The 19,444-nt window shown below is 36.6% G+C and overlaps 1 protein-coding gene across 2 annotated transcripts in view; it reads left to right on the forward strand.

Annotated features, from left to right (window-relative positions):
• The window catches only part of PHEX (phosphate regulating endopeptidase X-linked), a 273,600-nt gene that overhangs the window by 78,168 nt on the left and 175,988 nt on the right, over positions 1-19,444 (forward strand). For both annotated transcript variants that reach the window (XM_056793356.1, XM_056793357.1), the window contains 2 exons: positions 498-724; positions 17,851-17,919. In XM_056793356.1, the coding sequence (XP_056649334.1) occupies positions 498-724; positions 17,851-17,919 (296 nt within the window). The remainder of the gene's footprint in view (positions 1-497; positions 725-17,850; positions 17,920-19,444) is intronic.

Here is a 19,444-nt window from a genome sequence, read left to right on the forward strand (position 1 = left end):
AAGTATTTTATTTTGATAAAGATCATCATATGTTCCTTAATAGTTTAGGAAGGAAAAAAGTTCTTTTACTTTTAGAGATTGTCCAATCTTTTACTTCACTACCAAACTTATTGGAGCACATGAAGTGGGGATGAGATGTACAGGATGGGCAGGTGCAGATGGATTGCAATCTATACCATTGGAGGGAATACTTACATTGAAGAGATCCATTGGAATAGTGGATCATTGGGATATTTTTAAAGGGAGACAATTTCCTTAGGCATCTCTCTTGGCATAGATAATATTAATTATGATTACATTCATTACAGGTAATAGCCTATTCTCTTGGAGTAGCAGTTTTTTTTTTAGCTAAAACTGTTCTGAAATCTAATCCTGAGGTTCTAGGCTCTAGTGCCCTGATAGTAAATGGATTAAAGTCAGATAATTTGTGCTTTTCCTCCTAAGAGAACAAATCGACAACTCTGGCTTGGTTTCTTTGTACCTTCTTTCTCTTTCAGAGGCAATAGAGAAAGCTGATGCTAAGCCACTGTTACACATATTGAGACACTCCCCTTTCCGCTGGCCTGTGTTAGAATCTAACATTGGTCCAGAAGGTGTGTGGTCAGAAAGGAAGTTCAGCCTCCTTCAGACCCTTGCAGTGTTCCGTGGACAATACAGCAACTCTGTCTTCATCCGTTTGTATGTTTCACCTGATGACAGAGCATCCAACAAACACATATTGAAGGTACAGTGAGGGTTTCTTTTATATTGGTTTGGTGAAATCCATGGTAAATGTTTGTCATGTTTTCCTGTGGGAAGAGTGAACCACCTTGTATAGCATCATCTTAGCAAATTTTCATGTTCTGTCAGACACTTGGATCTGAATTATTTGCTTTTCTTCACATAATATATCATTAGTAGTCATGTTTTCTTTTCTTTTCTTTTTTTTTGGTCCAGGTTGTTTATTTTTAAAGGTGCTCCATTTCTTAGGTTGTTGGGGAAATAAATTTTTTAATTGATATTCTTTGTTTTCTATCCCTACCCTACCTTTTTTAAATGTGGTAATCACTTTTACTGATTTAAAGATGTAATTTTTATGCATTTCAACAGTTTCTTTAAACAATTTTGCAGCTGTTTGGCCTTGCAGCACAGCAAACCATATACTCTACTGTATAAAATCACCAGTAATCTTGGAATGAGGTATTAGGAGAAGGCACCATCCTAAGGAACACAGAATTAAAAAGGGAGAGGGAAAAAAGAAAAGAGTTCAGTAAAATTGACTCATCAGCTGTGTTAAAATTATACCTTTTTCTGGTCCTCTTGACTACTCTACAGCTTCTTCTAGTCAGTATAGTAAGTTTATCAGGAGCCTGTATAAAAATTGTAGTAGCAGAAAATAAGATAGCAAAGGGGAACTTAGATGTCACGTACAAACTGTCCCAAAGATCAAAGGATCATAATTTACAAATTATAACATATATTAATTAAAAAAAACCAACACATCCTGATAATATGGGTTGAATCAAGGAAGCCATCTAGGCTTTGCTGTCAGGACCTTTTGGTTTATGATATGTAAATCTCAGACAAATTCTAGAAATCCAGCAGAATACTGAATAATGTTGATAACTTTGAGATGACATGAATATATTAACTTTAAGGTTTTACTGACAACTCTAAGATGATTTGGATATGTTAATGAACTAAACCCCAATGTGGCCCAGATGAGTTGTCTATCCTATATCAAAACTTTATAAAAATGAGACCTCATACTTTTTCCCCTTGAGCATTCTTGGATCTCCATATGTTTCCATGCCCCTAACTCTAATCCATGACTTCATAGGTGATGATCAGTTCCACTCTCTCTTTCCATTCTCTCCCATTGCTGCCTATGTCCCTTTATACCCAGCCCCCATCCCTACCCTATCTACCTCTATACCTCTCTTGCTATTTGTCTCTATATTTTCTGACATTTCCCCTTCACTCTCTCTTTTCTTTCTTTCTTTTTTTAATATAAACTTTTACCTTCTATCTTAGAATCAATACTATGTATTGGTTCCAAGGCAGAAGAGTGGTAAGGGCTAGGCCATGGGGGTCAAGTGACTTGCCCAGGGTCACACAGCCAGGAAGTGTCTGAGGCCACATTTGAACCCAGGACCTCCCTTCTATGGGCCTGGATCTCAATCCACTGAGCTACTTAGCTGCCCCCTGCTTCACTCTCTTTCAAGTGTGTTTGTTACCTCATTTCCCACTGTTGTCTCTTCTGGCAAGTACCCATAGATGTGTGTGCTGGTCCCTTTTCACAATTTCATAAATTAATTAGGAATTCATTAGTAAAGTCTGACAGAATATTCAACATACTATACCATGGTTACTTCACTTCTCCAAAGAAGGGATGGAGGTATGCTTTTTCCTCTCTTCTTCAGGATCAAGCTTGATCATAATTACATGACCTTCAGCTTTTTGTTCTTATTGTTTGTTTGTTTGTTTTCTATTTGCATTGTTATCATCACTGTAGATTTCCCTGCTCTGGTTCTGTTTATTTCACTTGTATCAGTTCATATAAGTTTTACCATACTTCCCTATATTCTTCAAATTTACTATTTCTTTCAGCATAGCAACATTCCTTTCTGTTCCTGTACCACAATTTGTTTCAGTTGAGTTTTCTATTTTTTTCTTTAAAAACACAACAACAATTCACCTTCCATTTTAGAATCAATACTGTGTATTGGTTCTAAGGCAGATCAGCAAGGGCTAGATAATGGGGGTTAAGTGACTTGCCCAGGGTCACACAGCTAGGAAGTGTCTGAGGTCAGATTTGAATGTGGGACCTTCTATCTCTGGGCCTGACTCTCAACTTACTGAGAGTTTAAAATAAAAGGTTTTAAAAGTACAGTATTAAAATATTCACTCATCAGTACATATAGGTCACTTCAGTTCTAGTAATGAGAAATCAGAGAACTTAAAGCAACCTTAGAGATTGTCTAATCAAACCATCTAATCAAAGCATACATTAAGTTCAATTGAAGAAACATTTATTAAGTGCTTCAGATGTATATGTTGTATATAGCATTGTGCTAGCTCAAGTCATAGGGAGCTCAGCCTTCATAAAATAGTCTGTTCCATTTTTTGATTGGTCCTAATGATTAAGTTCTTTCTTGTCTAGCACTGCTGCTGAGCCTACCCTGTCCTTTACTTAACCACATGACTTGTCCAGATTTAATTCGAGGGAGTTTGGCCTCTAATGAGGGGGGTTTCCTCTTCTCATACTCATTGACTTGCACCAGTGAGCATCTTTTAAAGTCAAAAGGTCCTTGGGATATGATTTTTTTTTTCCCCTGTGCATCATTAACCAATTTATTAGAAATTCTGGTAGTCCCTAATCAATTGAGTTCAAGATCTTCTTCATGGTTTATTGACTTATTTTTTGGAAAATTTTATTTAATTAATATTAACAGAGAGTATTTTTCCATGGTTACAAGATTCATATTCTTTCCCTCCCCTCCTCCCACCCCCCTCCTGTAGCCAGTGCTCAATTCCTCTGGGTTTTACATGTGTCATTGATCAAGACCTATTTCCATATTATTAGTATTTGTACTAGGGTGATCATTTAGAATCTACATCCCCAATCATGTCCTCATCAACCCATGTGATCAAGTGTAAAAGTTAAATTAGTTTCTACTGATAAAAATATTATATTTTATAAGGTTTATTAAAGATTATTAGAAATCAAGGATAAAGAAATACAAAATAAGAAAAGCACATGCCTAGGGCTAATTAGCCCATTCACATTTCACTTACGTGTGTACTTAGAAGTGGAAGAAGAGAGACCTCTTGGGAGGCAGAGAGCCCTTTAAATACTAAATTGTGTTCTCCCCTAGATGGAGACTCAGGTGAGATTATAGGGAATTCTAGGAAGTACCAAGGACTTCTGGGGATTGAAGTCTGGGGTTCAAATCTCCTTTTTAACACAAGCAAATGTTTTCCATCTGTGTTTCTATCTTGGGATATGAATTTGCCTGAGATTAGGAAAGAAGAAACACAAAAGAGGTAGAACTCTGATCAAGGGTCTCAGGTATAAATTTAGCTGGTTCAAGCCATGATTCACATAAGAAGAGACAATGGGGTTTGCCATAATACTGGGTTGGAGAAGGAACTGTCTTCCTCTACCTCTCTTTAGAATAATAGGATGCTCCCTAGAGAGTCATAGGCCAAAGGGCTAACTGACCTCCTCCTGTCCTTTCTCCCCTCCTCAGTTTTTCCCTCTCTCTCTCCCCTTTCCCCTTGACCTTCAATGAGGGGAGTGTTATACCAAGGAACTTTACCCAGGGACATCATTCAGAAACACACAACTCTTTTCAGCACTGGGTTACTGCAGTGACAAAAATAGCTTCTGGCCATATAGCACTTGAAATGACAAGGCTTAGGTGCAGAATGTAATACCTGTCTTTGAATATTTAAACAGCTGTCACAAAGAAAGGGAATTAGAGTTATTCTGCATTGAACCACTTTTAAACTAAAAATGTTCTTGGGATATTAGTTCACCTGTGATTAGAACTGAAGAAACACAAAAGGGATAGAACTCTGCTCAAGGGTTCCAAGTATAAACTTACCTAGTTCAAGCCATGCTCCGGAAGGCACAGAAATGCCCTCGAAGGATTTCATCCCTGAAAAACCGGAGCAATGAATCACTGTGTCCTTAGAACCTTCCTGAAGTTCTTGGTGACGCTCTGGGAGCATGTTCCATGGAATAGTCCTATAGGGACATTCAGCCTTCTCTACACTTTTAATGTCTACATATTGGTCCTAGTTCTTCCTCGGGGACAGATTCACAATAACTCTCATTCTCTTTCTTCAGGAAAGCTCTTTAAACATTCAAAGACAGGCATCACATTCTGTGCCCAAATCTTGTCATTTCAAGTCCTTTATGGCCAGAAGTGTTTTTTTTCTTCTAAAACCATTGCTTTTCTGGGCTTTACCAGTCTCTTTACTGAGGCTAGAGAAGAAAATAGCAGAAAAAAGCTTGTTATTCTGTCTCCTTTCTCTTTGCATCAATGATACCTCCTTAAGTATATTCCCAAATCCTTAGAGCTTCCCTGTCATGAGTTTCTACCTAAAACTGTCATACCTTCTTCCAGCAGTCCAATAAAATCTTCATTAATATTATCATGGTTGTCTTGCTCTCCTAATAGGAAATGATTAAGAGTCTTTCCTATTAAAAAAAAAAAGAGGCTTCTGGATATGTCTTTTGGTAGCGCACAATTTTATTAAAAGTTCAAAAGAATTCTCGAACACTCTGTACAGTTCAGAATCCACAGATGAAAAGAACTCTGAGTGGATCTGAACCACCAAAGTTCAAAAGTCTTTGAGAACTCTCCAACTGTTTCATATTTTTGGCATTACCTTTTTTCTTCCAGAATTGCTTTGACTGGTTTGAAACTTTTTTGCTAAACAGTTTATTTGTACAATTCTATCTTTGGTCTAGACCTAAAAGAATTCAGGCTGTATTAATATTCAGATTTTTTTCTAAGTTCTGAAGCTCTGGAGGATATTATCCTTTCACAATGTAAAAAGACCTCCCTGAGCTAAAGATCTCAAGTTAACCTTTTTGAAGAGAAACTGTCACCATCTCCAGGATTCTTCCTTCTTTCTATTCTCATTCATATTCTCATTGATATTAACTAGTCTAGACCCTGATAAATATCTTCCTATACTATAAGGACCTCCTAATAGATCTTCCCATTTCCATTCTTTTCTTTCCCTCAAATAATCTTGATCTAACACTTTTGTTATTCATAGATTTATTAGAGATTTTCTGTGACTCCTTATTGCTTACTGAATAGTTCAAAGCTTTTGTTGGCATTCAGGACTCTCCAGAATTAATGCCACACTAGTATTGTAGTCTTAAATAGTTCCCCTCTTCCAGTGGTGAGCTAGTTTATGTTTAACAACTAACTATTCCATGAACCTACACTCCAAGATAGGTTCATTTTTTAGTTCTGTAAATATGATGGCATCCTTCCAAATGTATTTATTTGTATTTTAAAGTGAATTGGGGACTCATTCATCCAGACTCAAAGAAATTTAAATTTTTGATAAATCCCTCATGTTAGGACTAACATTGGGAAACTTGAAATCTTTCAAGATATTGGATTTTGTAAGTAAAAGTAAACTTCCAGAGGTTAGAAGGAGGTGGGGGAATGGAACTAAAAAGGGGAGAAGAAAGCAAGATGGGCTTTGTTCTAGGATTTCAGGAAGAAAGGAAGCTTGAAAAGTTGTTTTTGGCTCTTAGAATCTCCTATCAGACCCTTATTTTTGATGACATAATGTGAAAGATTAAAAGATATTTCACATAAAAAGTAAAATTATGGCAAAGCAAGAATATTTTAAAAATTCAGTTTATGCTGGGAGAGTATGCTAAGGGGAATGGGAAAATGGAATGGAAATGGAAAGGGGCATCTGGACTTGGAGTCAGGAAAGATGTATGTTCAAATCTTGGCTTCCAGAGTAATTAGTTATGTCCATTTGAGCAAGTCACTTTTACTCCTCTAGTTTCTTCATCTGAAAAATCAGAATGTTACTGTTTATGATAGAGACTCATATGAATGATTTAAGGAAAATACTTTAAAAATCTTACTGATTATTTGTTGGTTGTTATATATTACATGTTGCAAAACTAATACTTTTGGTTATTACTTATTTTTATATTACATTTCAGTATGAACTTAAATTAATTATGAAAGATATATTAAATGTTACAATACCAATAGTTTTAGGTAAAAACTCAAATCATATCTGAATGAAGTAGAGACATTTCAAGTATAACCTTTTTCCTCTTGGCGCTGACAAGGGCACCCAGTTTTACTGCAGTTGTGCTACAAGAACAAGTTAAATATGAGAATGTACACTCGATTATTGGGAGAAAACTAGACTCAGACATGATTAGGGGTCTCACTTGATTATTCTGATAACTTTGGAGATGGTGGGACTGAAAGTCACTGTATTATTGACAGTTTTCATTTTACATAAAATCCACATTATGCAAATTCAATTTTATATAGAGAATTCTGAATGAAAACCACATTAAAAACAAACAAACAACAACAACAACCCTATGTTGGTTGTATAGTGTATATATAGTACTGTATTCTCCCTCCACTCCTGCCTCTTGGCTTAGTGCTCCTCAGCCTCTCATCCCCTCTAACAAAAAAACAAAAACAATAACAAAAACAACAACAACAACAACAAAACAACACCCTAAAAGAGACCCTCTAAGTGAAAGCAGAAGAATATATCTCAGAGAGACCATCAACAACACCACCAATGCTGCAACTTCTACAAATCCACATTATATAAATATAGCTTTAAGAAGAGGTCTCACTACTTTCATAAAGCAAGAACTGTCTTGTGCCTTATCTCCCTAATTTCTCTTTGATTTTACTGTAAAATAGAATGGGAAATTAGTGTCCCAATTTTGCAACATCCCCTCCAACATTTATTATTCTTCTTTGCTGTAATATTGGCCTATCTACTAGGTGTGAGGTGGTACCTCAGATTTTTTTTTGATTCTCATTTCTCTAATTATGAGAGATTTGAAACACTTTTTCATGTGCTTATTGATAGTTTTGATTTCTTTATCTGAAAATGGCCTATTTATGTCCCTTGCCCATTTATCAATTGGGAAATGGCTTAACTTTTTTGAATAATTGACTTAGTTTCTTATAAATTTGAGAAATTAGACCTTTGTCAGAGGTTTTTGTTACATTCCCCCCCCCCCCATGGAAATAATTTCTTTTTTTCCTTTTTCTTTTTTAATTAATGTATTTAGTCAATTTAGAACATTATTCGTTGGTTACAAGAATCACATTATTTCCCTCCCTCCCTTTCTCCACTCTTCCCAAAGTTGATGCACAATTTCATTGTGTATTACTTGTGTTCTTGATCAGAACCTATTTCCATGTTGTTTGCACTAGGATGTTCATTTAGAGTCTATATCCCTGACCCATGTATTCAAGAAGTTGTTTTTCTTCTGTGTTTCTGCTCCCACAGTTTTCCTCTGAATGTGGATAGTGTTCTTTCTCATAGATCCCTCCTAGTTGTTCAGGGTCACTGCATTGCCCCTAATGGAGAAGACCATTACATTAGATTGTACCACAGTGTATCAGTCTTTGTGTACAATGTTTTCCTGGTTCTGCTCCTCTCACTCTGCATCAATTCCTGGAGGTTGTTCCAGTTCCCATGGAATTCTCCACTTTATTATTCCTTTGAGCACAATACTATTCTATTATCAACATATACCACAATTTCTTCAGCCATTCCCCAATTGAAGGAAATCCCCTCATTTTCCAATTTTTTGCCACCACAAAGAGCGCAACTATGAATATTCTTGTACAAGTCTTCTTCCTTATTATATCTTGGGGTATGAACCCAGCAGTGCTATGACTGGATCAAAGGGCAGAGAATCTTTTATTGCCCTTTGGGCATAGTTCCAAATTGCCCTCCAGAATGGTTGGATCAGTTCACAACTCCACCAGCAATGAATTAATGTCTCAACTTTGCCACATCCCCTCCAGCATTCATTACTTTCCTTTGCTGTTATGTTAGCCAATCTGCTCGGTGTGAGGTGATACCTCAGAGTTGTTTTGATTTGCATCTCTCTGATTATAAGAGATTTAGAACACTTTTTCATGTGCTTATTAATAGTTTTGATTTCTTTATCTGAAAACTGCCTATTCATGTCCCTTGCCCATTTATCAATTGGAGAATGGCTTGATTTTTTTGTACAATTGGTTTAGCTCTTTATAAATTTGAGTAATTAGACCTTTGTCAGAGGTTTTTGTTATGAAGATTGTTTTCCAATTTGTTGCTTCCCTTCTAATTTTGGTTGCATTGGTTTTGTTTGTACAAACCCTTTTTAATTTGATGTAATCAAAATTATTGATTTTACATGTGATTTTTTTCTAGCTTTTGCTTGGTTTTAAAGTCTTTAATGGAAAGCATTTATTAAGTTCTCTAATGCTGGGTATTGGAGATACAAGGGAAGGGAACAAGGAAGGAAATAATAATTTATTAAGTACCTATTATGAACAAGGAACTGTTCTAAGTACCTTACAAAAATCATGATCCTTAGAACCATCCTGGTAGGTAGGTGCTATTTTAGTTACACTTGTAGTTTATAGTTGAGGAAAGTGAGGCAGGCAGAGATTAAGTGCCTTATATAATTAATATCAGAAGCCTCATTTGAACTCAGATCTTCTTGACTCCAGGCCCAGCTCTAGCCACTGTGCAATTTAGATGCCTCTACTTAAAAAAAAAAAAGAGATCATTACTGGGATAAAAGAGGAGAGCAATAATTCTAGGAGGCATCATAATGTTTATAGACAGGTTCTTTTAGGTGAAACTCTGAGTGAATGACTATTTGCTCTGTGTCCTATGGCTATTGATTATAACAAATCTTCCTAGAACAATACAAACGGCAGATATTAGACCTAGAATAATGCAAAAGGAAAGAATATGACCTTAAAAATCAAGTGATATACACTTGAAAATATAAAACTCTTATTCCCATTTTCCATCTCCCCAATCCAATGATTCCTAAAGCTTGAAAAAATCTTAGAGATAATTAAAGGAATAAGCACTTACTATGTGTGAAGAAATATGCTATAAGTATTTTTTACAGATATATCTTATTTGATCATCACAATGACCCCATGAACTAGTTGTCAAGTAATCCCCATTTTATAGTTATGGAACCTGAGGCTCAAGTGCCTTATTCAAAGTCATTCAACCAGCTAGTGGTAGAGCTGAAACATGAGCATATATATGCCTTCTAGCCCTTCTATGGCTTGTTCCACTGAACCATGATGCCATTTTGAAATAAAGTTGTTTAAATGGACCACAATCCTAATAGCTGCTTAATATATCTGCCATAGGGGGGCAGCTGGATAGCCCAGTGGATTAAGAGCCAGACCTAGAGATGAGAAGTCCTAGGTTCAAATCTGACCTCAGACACTTCCCAGCTATGTGACCCTGGACAAGTCACTTCACCCCTTTGTCTAGCCCTTACCACTCTTCTGCCTTGGAACCAATATATAGTATTGACTCCAAGATATATCTATATATATCTTGATCATCCATCAGGTATTGTTAGGTCCCAGGAAGTGGCTTTGTTACATGGCCTTCAAACATTACTTCTATCTCCTGGGGATGACTTCTCAGAATCAATTCACTTTCACATAATTAAGACATATAGAGAACAACAAAGAGACTTTATGGGGATTTGTAGATGTGTAGTGTAAAGATTAAAATTTAGGAATATTGGGAGACTGAGGCAGGTAGAAATTAGTTTCTCTCTGCAAGGAGTATTATATTTTTTAGAGGTTTATTAAGGATTAAGGATTAAAGAATATACAAGTAAGAAACATGTGCCTAGGCCAGAGGCCTAGACAAAATAACCTCACATCATGGAAGAGATGCCTCTGCTCCAAAACGGAAGTCCAAAAAAGCGAGAGCCCTCAAAAGCCTTTTAATCAGCTTAAATACCTTCTCGATCTCGGCCCAGGTGAGATTACAAGGCATTCTGGGGAAGTGGAGCAAAGGCTCATGGGGATTATAGTCCTGTATTCGAGTTTATTTTTTACAGTAGACATGGAATACCATTGTCTCTGAAGAATTACAGTTGCAGGTCACCCAGTGTACAGAGAGGGGTGACATGAGATGAATGGATTTTGGCTTTAGCACATTACCATTGGAGAACTACATAAAAGGAATGGCATAAAGAATGGCTTCTGAGAGATGCAAAGCCATAAAAGGTGGTGGGGGGTGGTGGTGATGGACTCCCTGTCCACTCCATTGGGAGCCATAGAATGTTAAGATCTCTAGAGGAAGCTACATTCAATGGATTCCTGGAGAGGGACTTCCAGGAGGACATGGACAAGATTTGCACAGGATGAGAGGACACTGAGGGGTTGGGAGTACCCACATTAGTGACATCACATGTATATTGAAATGTTGAAGTAGAAGACTAAACTACCATAATATGTGCTAGCTTTTTCGCTAGCTTATATATTGGTCACTATCATTTCTGTACTTAGATTCCTCCAGTTCTTTTTTTTTTTTACTCAAAATCATAGTTAACGCAAGTTTTTTTGAATGTAGAAAAACTTAATTTGGAACCTCTGAGGCTAGTATGTGCTCATGTCTATGATAAACTTAATCCAAGTGTGTATATGTATGTGTGTGGCCAATTTCAGCACTCTACTGGTCCCTGCTTTCTCCTGAATCCAGCTGCAAGATTCCCATCTCTGATGGATCAGTTTCTAGCGTTTCTTTTCCCAGCTGGATGCTTTCCTCAATGGCTGTTGGCTTGCTTACTTTTTGGAAATGTGATTCCCTGGGAGATCTGCTTCAGGACAACACATCTACAGGGGATGCCAATATTTTAATTTCAGTTGTAGTAGTTGGCAAGGTAGGATATAAATTTGTGCAGCAACCCAAATTCCAGGGCTATGTGGCCACCTTGTATGTATTAGAATGTCAAACCCAAGGTAGTCAGCTAGAAAGCTTCCATGTAATTGTTCAACTTTTAGAAGCAAGAAGAGGCTAACTGCCTGGGCTGACTTGTCAAATGAGATCTTCTTTGACTGGTAAGAGACTGCATTCAAGAATTCAAATGTGACCTGAGTGCAAAGAACCTTGTGAATCCTTATGTAGTATTGTTATGCAAATAGCAGGGCAGTTTTGCTTGGAGGATATCACCTTGTACCTACAGAGAGAGTGCCTGCTGACAATAAGAGGAGAAAGAGTCAATTTTGCTGCTATGTCCTATCTCAAGCTGCTCAGAAAATAAGCACTTGTCGAAACGTGCTTGCTGTACGGGTGTGTTTGTGTAGGTGAGAAATTGGAATATTCATTAGGGATTGATCCAAATTTCCAGGGAAAAAGTCTGAATTTAATATCTTTGAGTTTACTTTGAGGAGAGGAGAAGAGTTATGATTTAAAGGAAAGTAGAAGACGTGTAAATCTGATCTTGACTGAGTGTTTTGGACATTTGGGGCTGGTTCAGCATGTGGTACTATTTAGGGAAAACAATGATGTAAAATCGTTATCACTCAACATCCCAATTTCATTTGACACTAGCTAAATGCATGAAAATGACAAAGAGTTGTTTTATTAGAAACAAAATCTCTAATTTTTCTGTCCTGTCTTTCCCTACATCATTATTTGCCAGATGTTTCTTTCCGTAGTCTCTGGGTGCTTCCACTCCAGGGATTTGTTATAATTAAAATATCAGTTCATGTATAACTTAAGTAAGAGTCTCTTATTTCCTGTGGAATGTGTTGAATTCTATGTTTTTTTTCTTTTAACCTATAATATTCATATTTGTTGTCAATGTAAGGTTTTTTTTTTAAATTATCCACTTTCCTTAAGTAAATGTAGTCAGTTTAGGATTACCTGAAAGACATTCAAGTTCTGATTAATACTTAATAGATGTTCTAGTTTTTTGCATCCTTTCAAAAAACATGACTTAAAAAATGGATTGGAGGATGAAGAAGGTAAATGATGCTGCCTTAGCCTCTTTCCTCATCTGTAAAATAAGGTTGTTGTAATGACTGCCACCACTGTAGTGGATTAAAAAAACTATTTCTCATGACCTTATTTAACTAGAGTTATTCAATCTGTTTAAATGATTTCTTAAAATCATAAACAACCTGAAGGTTTGAAGAAATTCAACTAAACTTCATTTGAACTATCAGACCCTTGGTGTTCTTAGATATGACTTCAATATTGCCTTTCTTGGTTCTGGTTGTCTTGTTCCTTGGGTATTTCCTTTCCATGAGACTTACTCTGCTCAGGGAAAATGCCAAATTGCTTAAACATACTAGATTTAAAGCTAAGGTAATATATATGTATATATACATATGTATATATATATATATATATATATATATATATATATATAATTCTATTTTTAATGGTCCGGGATTACACCAAGAATTTTGAAGAGATTCTGGAGTCTAGAATGTCGACTTGATTTCAGTAGCTAGTTCCATGACTGAGCTTTCACAGGCAAATTAAAGAAGGGAGTTGGTGAAAGTAGGAGAAAGAGTATTTAGAATAGGTTTTAGGAAATGTGTTCTAGTCCCAATTCTACTATTAACTAAATGGTATAATAACTTTAGGCAAGTCATGTTATTTCTCCAAGTATCAGTATTCTAACCTGAGAAATTAGGGGTTACTTTCCAAATTAAGGCTCTAATGTCCCTTCAAGTTCTAGGATTCCATTTTTTTCTGATTTACTCAATCAACCAACATTTATTATGCCCTCATGTTGTTTCAAGTACTGTGCTAAACGATAAGGAGACAAAAAAAAAGCAAAAAATGCCCCTTCCTGCAAGGAACTTACATTCTAAGGGGTAGGTCACAGATATATACAAGATATCTGCTGAATAGAAGTAAGGTACCCTTAGAGGGGAAGGTTACTAGTAACTGGGGGAACCAGGAAAAGCCTTCTGTAGGAAATGCCTTTTAAATTGAGTCTTGTAAAAAGCTTGCATTCTACAATGCTGTGTATGCTACCATGCTACAATTCTACAAAAGAGAACAGGGAGAGTATTCTCAAGATGGGAGACAGTTGTTGTTTAGTTGTTTTCAGTTGGGTTCTACTCTTTGTGACCCCATTTGGAATTTTCTTGCTGAAGACTAGTTTGCCATTTCCTCCACCATTTATTTAAAGGTGAAGAAACTGAGGAAAACAGATTTGTGACTTTCCCAGAATTGAAAAAAACGTTCACTCACTTTTGGCAATTTAGAGATCATTGGTAATTTAAGGAAAAATTGTTTAAATTGAATAATAAAGTTTGAAGTCAGATTGCAGAGGATTTAGAAGAGAGAGAGAACAGCAAATGAAGGCAATGAGTGAGTATATATGGTGTTTTCAAGGAGTTTTGTTAAGAAGAGAGAAGGAAAGAGGAGATAGCTAATGGAGATTGTAAGATCAAATGAGTTTTTTAAGACATATTTTTAATTTTTATTTTATCAATTACATGTAATAAATTTTCACACAAGTTTTATCAAATTATGTCTATGTATCTCTATCTCTATCTATGGAACTTATCTCTCTCCCTCCCTTCCCTTCTCCCTCCTGGTGCTGATGGGTGATTCAATTTGGGTTATACTGAGGTGTTTTTTTTTTTTTTAGGATAGTTGAAAAATGGATATTTGTTTGAAGGGAACAGGGAAGGAACAAATAGAGAAAGAGAGGACCCAAAGATTTAGAGAGAATGGAGATGATATTGGGCAATATGCCAAAGAAGACAATAGATGATGGATTCAATAGGACATCTAGAAATGGTGTTAGCAAACAGAGTGGCCACCTCTTCATTAAAGAGTGAAGTAAAGAAGATAGCAGGAGATGATGGCAGAGGACTGGGAGATGAGGAAAAAGGAAAATGAAGGACTTCATGGTGAATGAATGGCACCAAATTTCTTGGTGATGAATGAGACTAGATCCTAGCTGGAAATGTGTGTATATGTGTGTTAGGGAGGGGTTTGGAAGATAAATAAATACCAGCACTTGGATTAACTAATGGATTGTGTAAACCTCAAAGGAAGAAAAATTGATGAGATATAGTGAGAGAGGGAAAGTCTAGAAGTGGCAATGGAGATCATGGAGTACAGTATTTTTTGTTTCAGTGCTGTGATGAATGAGTTAAGAGTATGAGAGAGTACAACCAACCAACCAACCAACCAACATTGGAAAGGATAGCCAAGGATGCATTATCTTCCATGGGGAGCCAGTTATTATTGAGTACCAAAAGATGAAAAGAAAAAAGGATTAAGTAGAAGAAAATGGAAGGACACAATGGGTCAGTTAGGAAGATGTGAAGCAGGACATTGGATCAGCTCTCACCAGCCTGCCATGTTGTTGGGTCAGAAGAGCTCTCTGGAAAGTTTTTGAGAAAGGCAGATCAAAAGACAGTATGTTTCTAGCAAGGAGGAAGGAACTTCAGTATCTCAAGGTCAGCTCATGAGGCAAGCATGATTAGGATTTCTAAAGTATTGTGGCCCTGGAGGCATCTTAACATTCAGATAGGAAAGCAAGGGATCCCAATTCATGATAGAAAACTTATGAGTAGGGGGTTAGGGAATTGGTTCAATGTAATGATTGTCATTTGTGAATTCCCCAGCATTTTGATATCCTCCCCTAATTCTGACCTTTCTTCTTTTACTATAACCTTTTAAGCCAGTGATTTACTTTAAATCAGCCCCCCTATTCCCTTCCCTTGTTATACTGCCCTTTCTGGCCCCCTCCCTTTTTGTTCTCTTCCCTCCCTTTTTGTACTCCCTCCCCCTTAGCCCTCCTAAGTTTCCCCTCTCCCTTACCCTGTTGGATAAGATAGAATTCAAGATCCCAATGGATCTAGATGCTCTTCCCTCTCAGAGTTGATTTCACTGAGAGTAAGGTTTAAGTAATACCAATTAGCACTCTTTTCCTCTCATTCTTATAAGAGAATTCTTTGTGTGACAAAGATTATTCTATTTAATGTATTTCTCTTTCTTCAAGTATATCTTAGCACCCTCATTGATTCCCCTCCTCCTTTTATCTTTCTTTTTGTGTTTTTTCCCCCTCCAAATCATGTTAATGCCCTGATCTTTCCCTATGAGTGATTCTTCTGGTTACTCTATTATTGCATACAATTTTTGAAAGTTACACATAACATTTGGGGGTAAGGGAATTGGGAGAAGGCGGTTGGAAGGCCCATGAAACGCTCTAAAAGTCTTATAAGTTGGCAGGAACAGTCATCTCTTCTCCCCAGCTAGAAGCCACCCCAACTAGGATGTGGCCTTGTAATAACTGGACTTACAGAAGACTTTTCCTCAATTCCAATTTCAAAAAATGTCTTTCTAACCTAGGGTCTGTGGCCTTCTAAAACGTATTAGATATTTGTATTTCCATGCAATTGATTTCCTTAGTAATCAGATGCATTTTATTTTATGCATTTAAAAACATTTTTCTGAAAAGGACTTCACTGGATTGCTAAAGGGTCCACATCACACAAGAACTTCTGACCCACTGAGTGCTGGCCATTAAAAATACAAAGACAAAATTGGACCAGTCCTTGCATTCAAGTCTCATTTACACATTTAGCTGGGGTGGGGGCTGGAAATAAGAGAAAGTTTAAGTAAATACAAAGTAGTTTTTTGGGGATTGTGGGGATAGTCAGTACTAAGGACAAGAGAGATTAGGAAAGGCCTGGACAGACTCCCTGGAGAGAGTCTATTATCAAAGGACTGGAAATTATGGCCTGGAGAGCAGGGGCAGGTCTAACTCCCACATAGTACTCCATCTCCTGACTAAGACCATTTTTGCTGGCTGTTGCCCATGTCTGGAACTCTCTTCCTCTTTTTCTCCACTTTCTATATTCTTTGACTTTCTTCAGATCTCAACAAAATTCTATCTTTATACAGATGTTTTTCTTTTTCCTTATTTGGAGGGTTGGGAAGCTCAAATTATATAATGGATGAGAAGCATTTCACAAACCTTAAAGCACTATCTAAAACCTGCTATTATTATTAATATTATTATTAGTCTATCATCACTCTTTAGGCCAGTATTGACTTCATTTCTTGAGCCTTCTACTGCACTCCTGCTGAGCTCGAGCAGTGTTTATAGAACAATACAGGGGCATGTTGTTAAATAAATAACATATATAAATTGTTATATTTTATAATTGGATTATATTATAATAGAATATATAATATATTACAGTAATACATAACAATATATTACTCTCTATATAATGATATATTATAATAATATATAATATATATAATGATATAATATATAATACTTTATTACAATAATATAAATATATTCACACACTTTTAAGTTTTCTCTGCATTATTAACACTTTTAAGTCTAGACCATCAACAAAACAATAAACCAACCCTTGATTTTTTTTTTAACTCTTACTTTCTGTCTTAGAATTGATCCTAAGTATCATTTCCAATACAGAAGAGTGCTAAAGGCTGATAATTGGAGTTGTGACGTCCAAGGTCATATAACTAGGCAATATCTGAGTTAATTTGAACCCAGGTCCTCCCAGCACCAGGCTTGGTGCTCTGTCCACTGAACCACCTAGCTGCCTCCAAAACCTGATGTCTGAGTTGTAAATGATCATCCTGGAAATTTAACAATGAGCCTTCAAGCATTCGGGACCTAACCTTAGCATATCAGTGTTTTATTTTAGTGGCATCCTTCTGAGATTATTTATAGTTTAACCTGTATAATCTAATCTTAGACATAATTTCTGTTTTTACATTGTCTCTCACCCTATACTGTGAAGTCCTTGAAACCAGTGTCTAGTTTTTTGCTTTTCTTTGCATTCCCAGACCTTAGCACATTTGCCTAACATATTTGTTATTGGTTCAGTCTTTTAGTGGTATTTGATTCTTTGTAAATCCATGGGTTTGTCCATGGTTTTATTCTTAGCAAAAATATTGGAGTGGTTTGTCATTTCCTTTTCTAGTGCATCCCCATTTTATAGATGAAGAACTGAGGCAAATAGAGGTTAAGTGACTTGTCCAGATTCACAGCTACTAAGTGTTTGAGCCTGAATTTTGGACTTATGTCTTTCTGATGACTCCAGTCCTGAGATTCTATCCATTGTACTAGCAGGTGACTAATAAAAGTTTATTGGTTGACTGACATATAATGATCAGTAAAGTTATAAAAGTTATTATTTGTTGGGCTCCTGTTTGTACATACCACTGAATACATTTTTGATGATGATGGAAAAAATAGTCATGGCATTAGTACAATACAAGAAAATGCAGTAAATTTCTAACTTGAAAATATTTTTAATTTAATAGCTGGACCAAGCCAGTCTCTCCTTAGCAGTGAGGGAAGATTACCTTGATAACAGCACAGAAGCTAAAGCTGTAAGTTGTTTTTACCTTTTATTGCCTGTCTTTGCTAAGTGCAGCATTCTTTTCAAATTCATAGTTCACTATTAGAAATAGACTATGCTGCTACCCTGAATTGGGAGTTGCAGAATTTACCATTTTAGATTCTTTGTGTAGAAAGAAATAGTGGATTCTTCTGGGTTCAGTCTTATAGAAGATCTGGGTGTCTGAATTATGTTAATCACATTCCTCAGAGAGTATATTTTTCTTTTTAAATTTAAAATTTTATTATTTCATTATGAACTTAAGCAAACCTCCCTCTCCCTCAAATGAGGGCTCCTTTCCTTAAACAAAAGCAGAATACAAAAAAAAAAGGATTCTACAGGAAACCATGAACAGTTTCCTCCCCCTCACTTAGGAAACTACCTAAAAAGGAGAAGAGATGAGAGATACCATTAGAGTCCATTAGCAGATACAAATGAACATAGAGGAAACTGAGTGCCTAAATTTTGAAAGGATTCCTAGCAGAAGAGGAAAGTGTCAGATGAGATTAACCAGGCGGTAATTCTTGGGTTAGTCTACCAATCTGAGGAGCCCCTGAAGACTGGGTTAGAACTGGAAAAATTTAAATGCCTTGGGAGATTATTCTGAGACTTCACATAAATTGAATACCTCCAGAGGGTATTTAAGCTTCCCTGTTACTCTCCTCCATCCCCAAGCTGTTTGGGTTACAGTATAAGGTAAGACTATACAGAAGCTCATTCCTCCCATCTCCTTGTACCCCCTCATCTTCCATGATACCTGGAGGTAGCTTTCTACTCTGGAGAAAGAGTCCAAATCCCAGATTCACCAATTTGGGGCCATGTACTGTTATGATGGGATTTTGGGTGAGGAAAGGACAAGAGGAAACATATAAATAAATTTAAATTTATTGATTGGGGAGGGTAGGAAGGAACAAGGGTTTAGGAGTAAATGATACTTATCTTAAAAGCTAATATCCATAAACTATCTAAACTATCTTATTAAGCTAAGTATTAACTTTCCGATATCCAAGTCTCACACCAGGAGTCCAATCAAATGGGCCAGGATCTTCAATTGGTTGATATACAAGCAGGTCCAGAGATCTTCTTACTGATGCTGCCAGCAGCCAGATCCAAAAATTTCTTTCCTCTCTTGGTCTCAGGAGAAAATCTCTTCCAAGCCTTACACCCAGGTCCTTCCAGGAGAGAAATCAGTTGGTCATAGAATCTTTCTTCAGATCTCTAGCCTCAGGGTCCCATGTGACCCTTAGTCATGCTCCTTAGAGCTCCTTAGACATGCTCCTGTCAATCACTCTGAGGTTTGCATCTCTCAGTTTTTGCAAACCTTTCATCCTTTATCACAGTACCAAAGGCAGATAGCAAGTGCCTTTCATTCTGGAATTGAATAAACATCTGCTGAGCTCCAAGCTCTCCTACTAACTCCCCAACCATCCACATAAAATGTACCAAAATGCCTTTTGGTGGGAGGGTCTGTTGGAGCTGAACCTTTACAATGATCAGGAACACAGTGGAACTTTTGT

This window comes from Monodelphis domestica, chromosome 4 (assembly GCF_027887165.1).
Source record: "Monodelphis domestica isolate mMonDom1 chromosome 4, mMonDom1.pri, whole genome shotgun sequence".
Lineage (NCBI taxonomy): Eukaryota > Metazoa > Chordata > Mammalia > Didelphimorphia > Didelphidae > Monodelphis > Monodelphis domestica.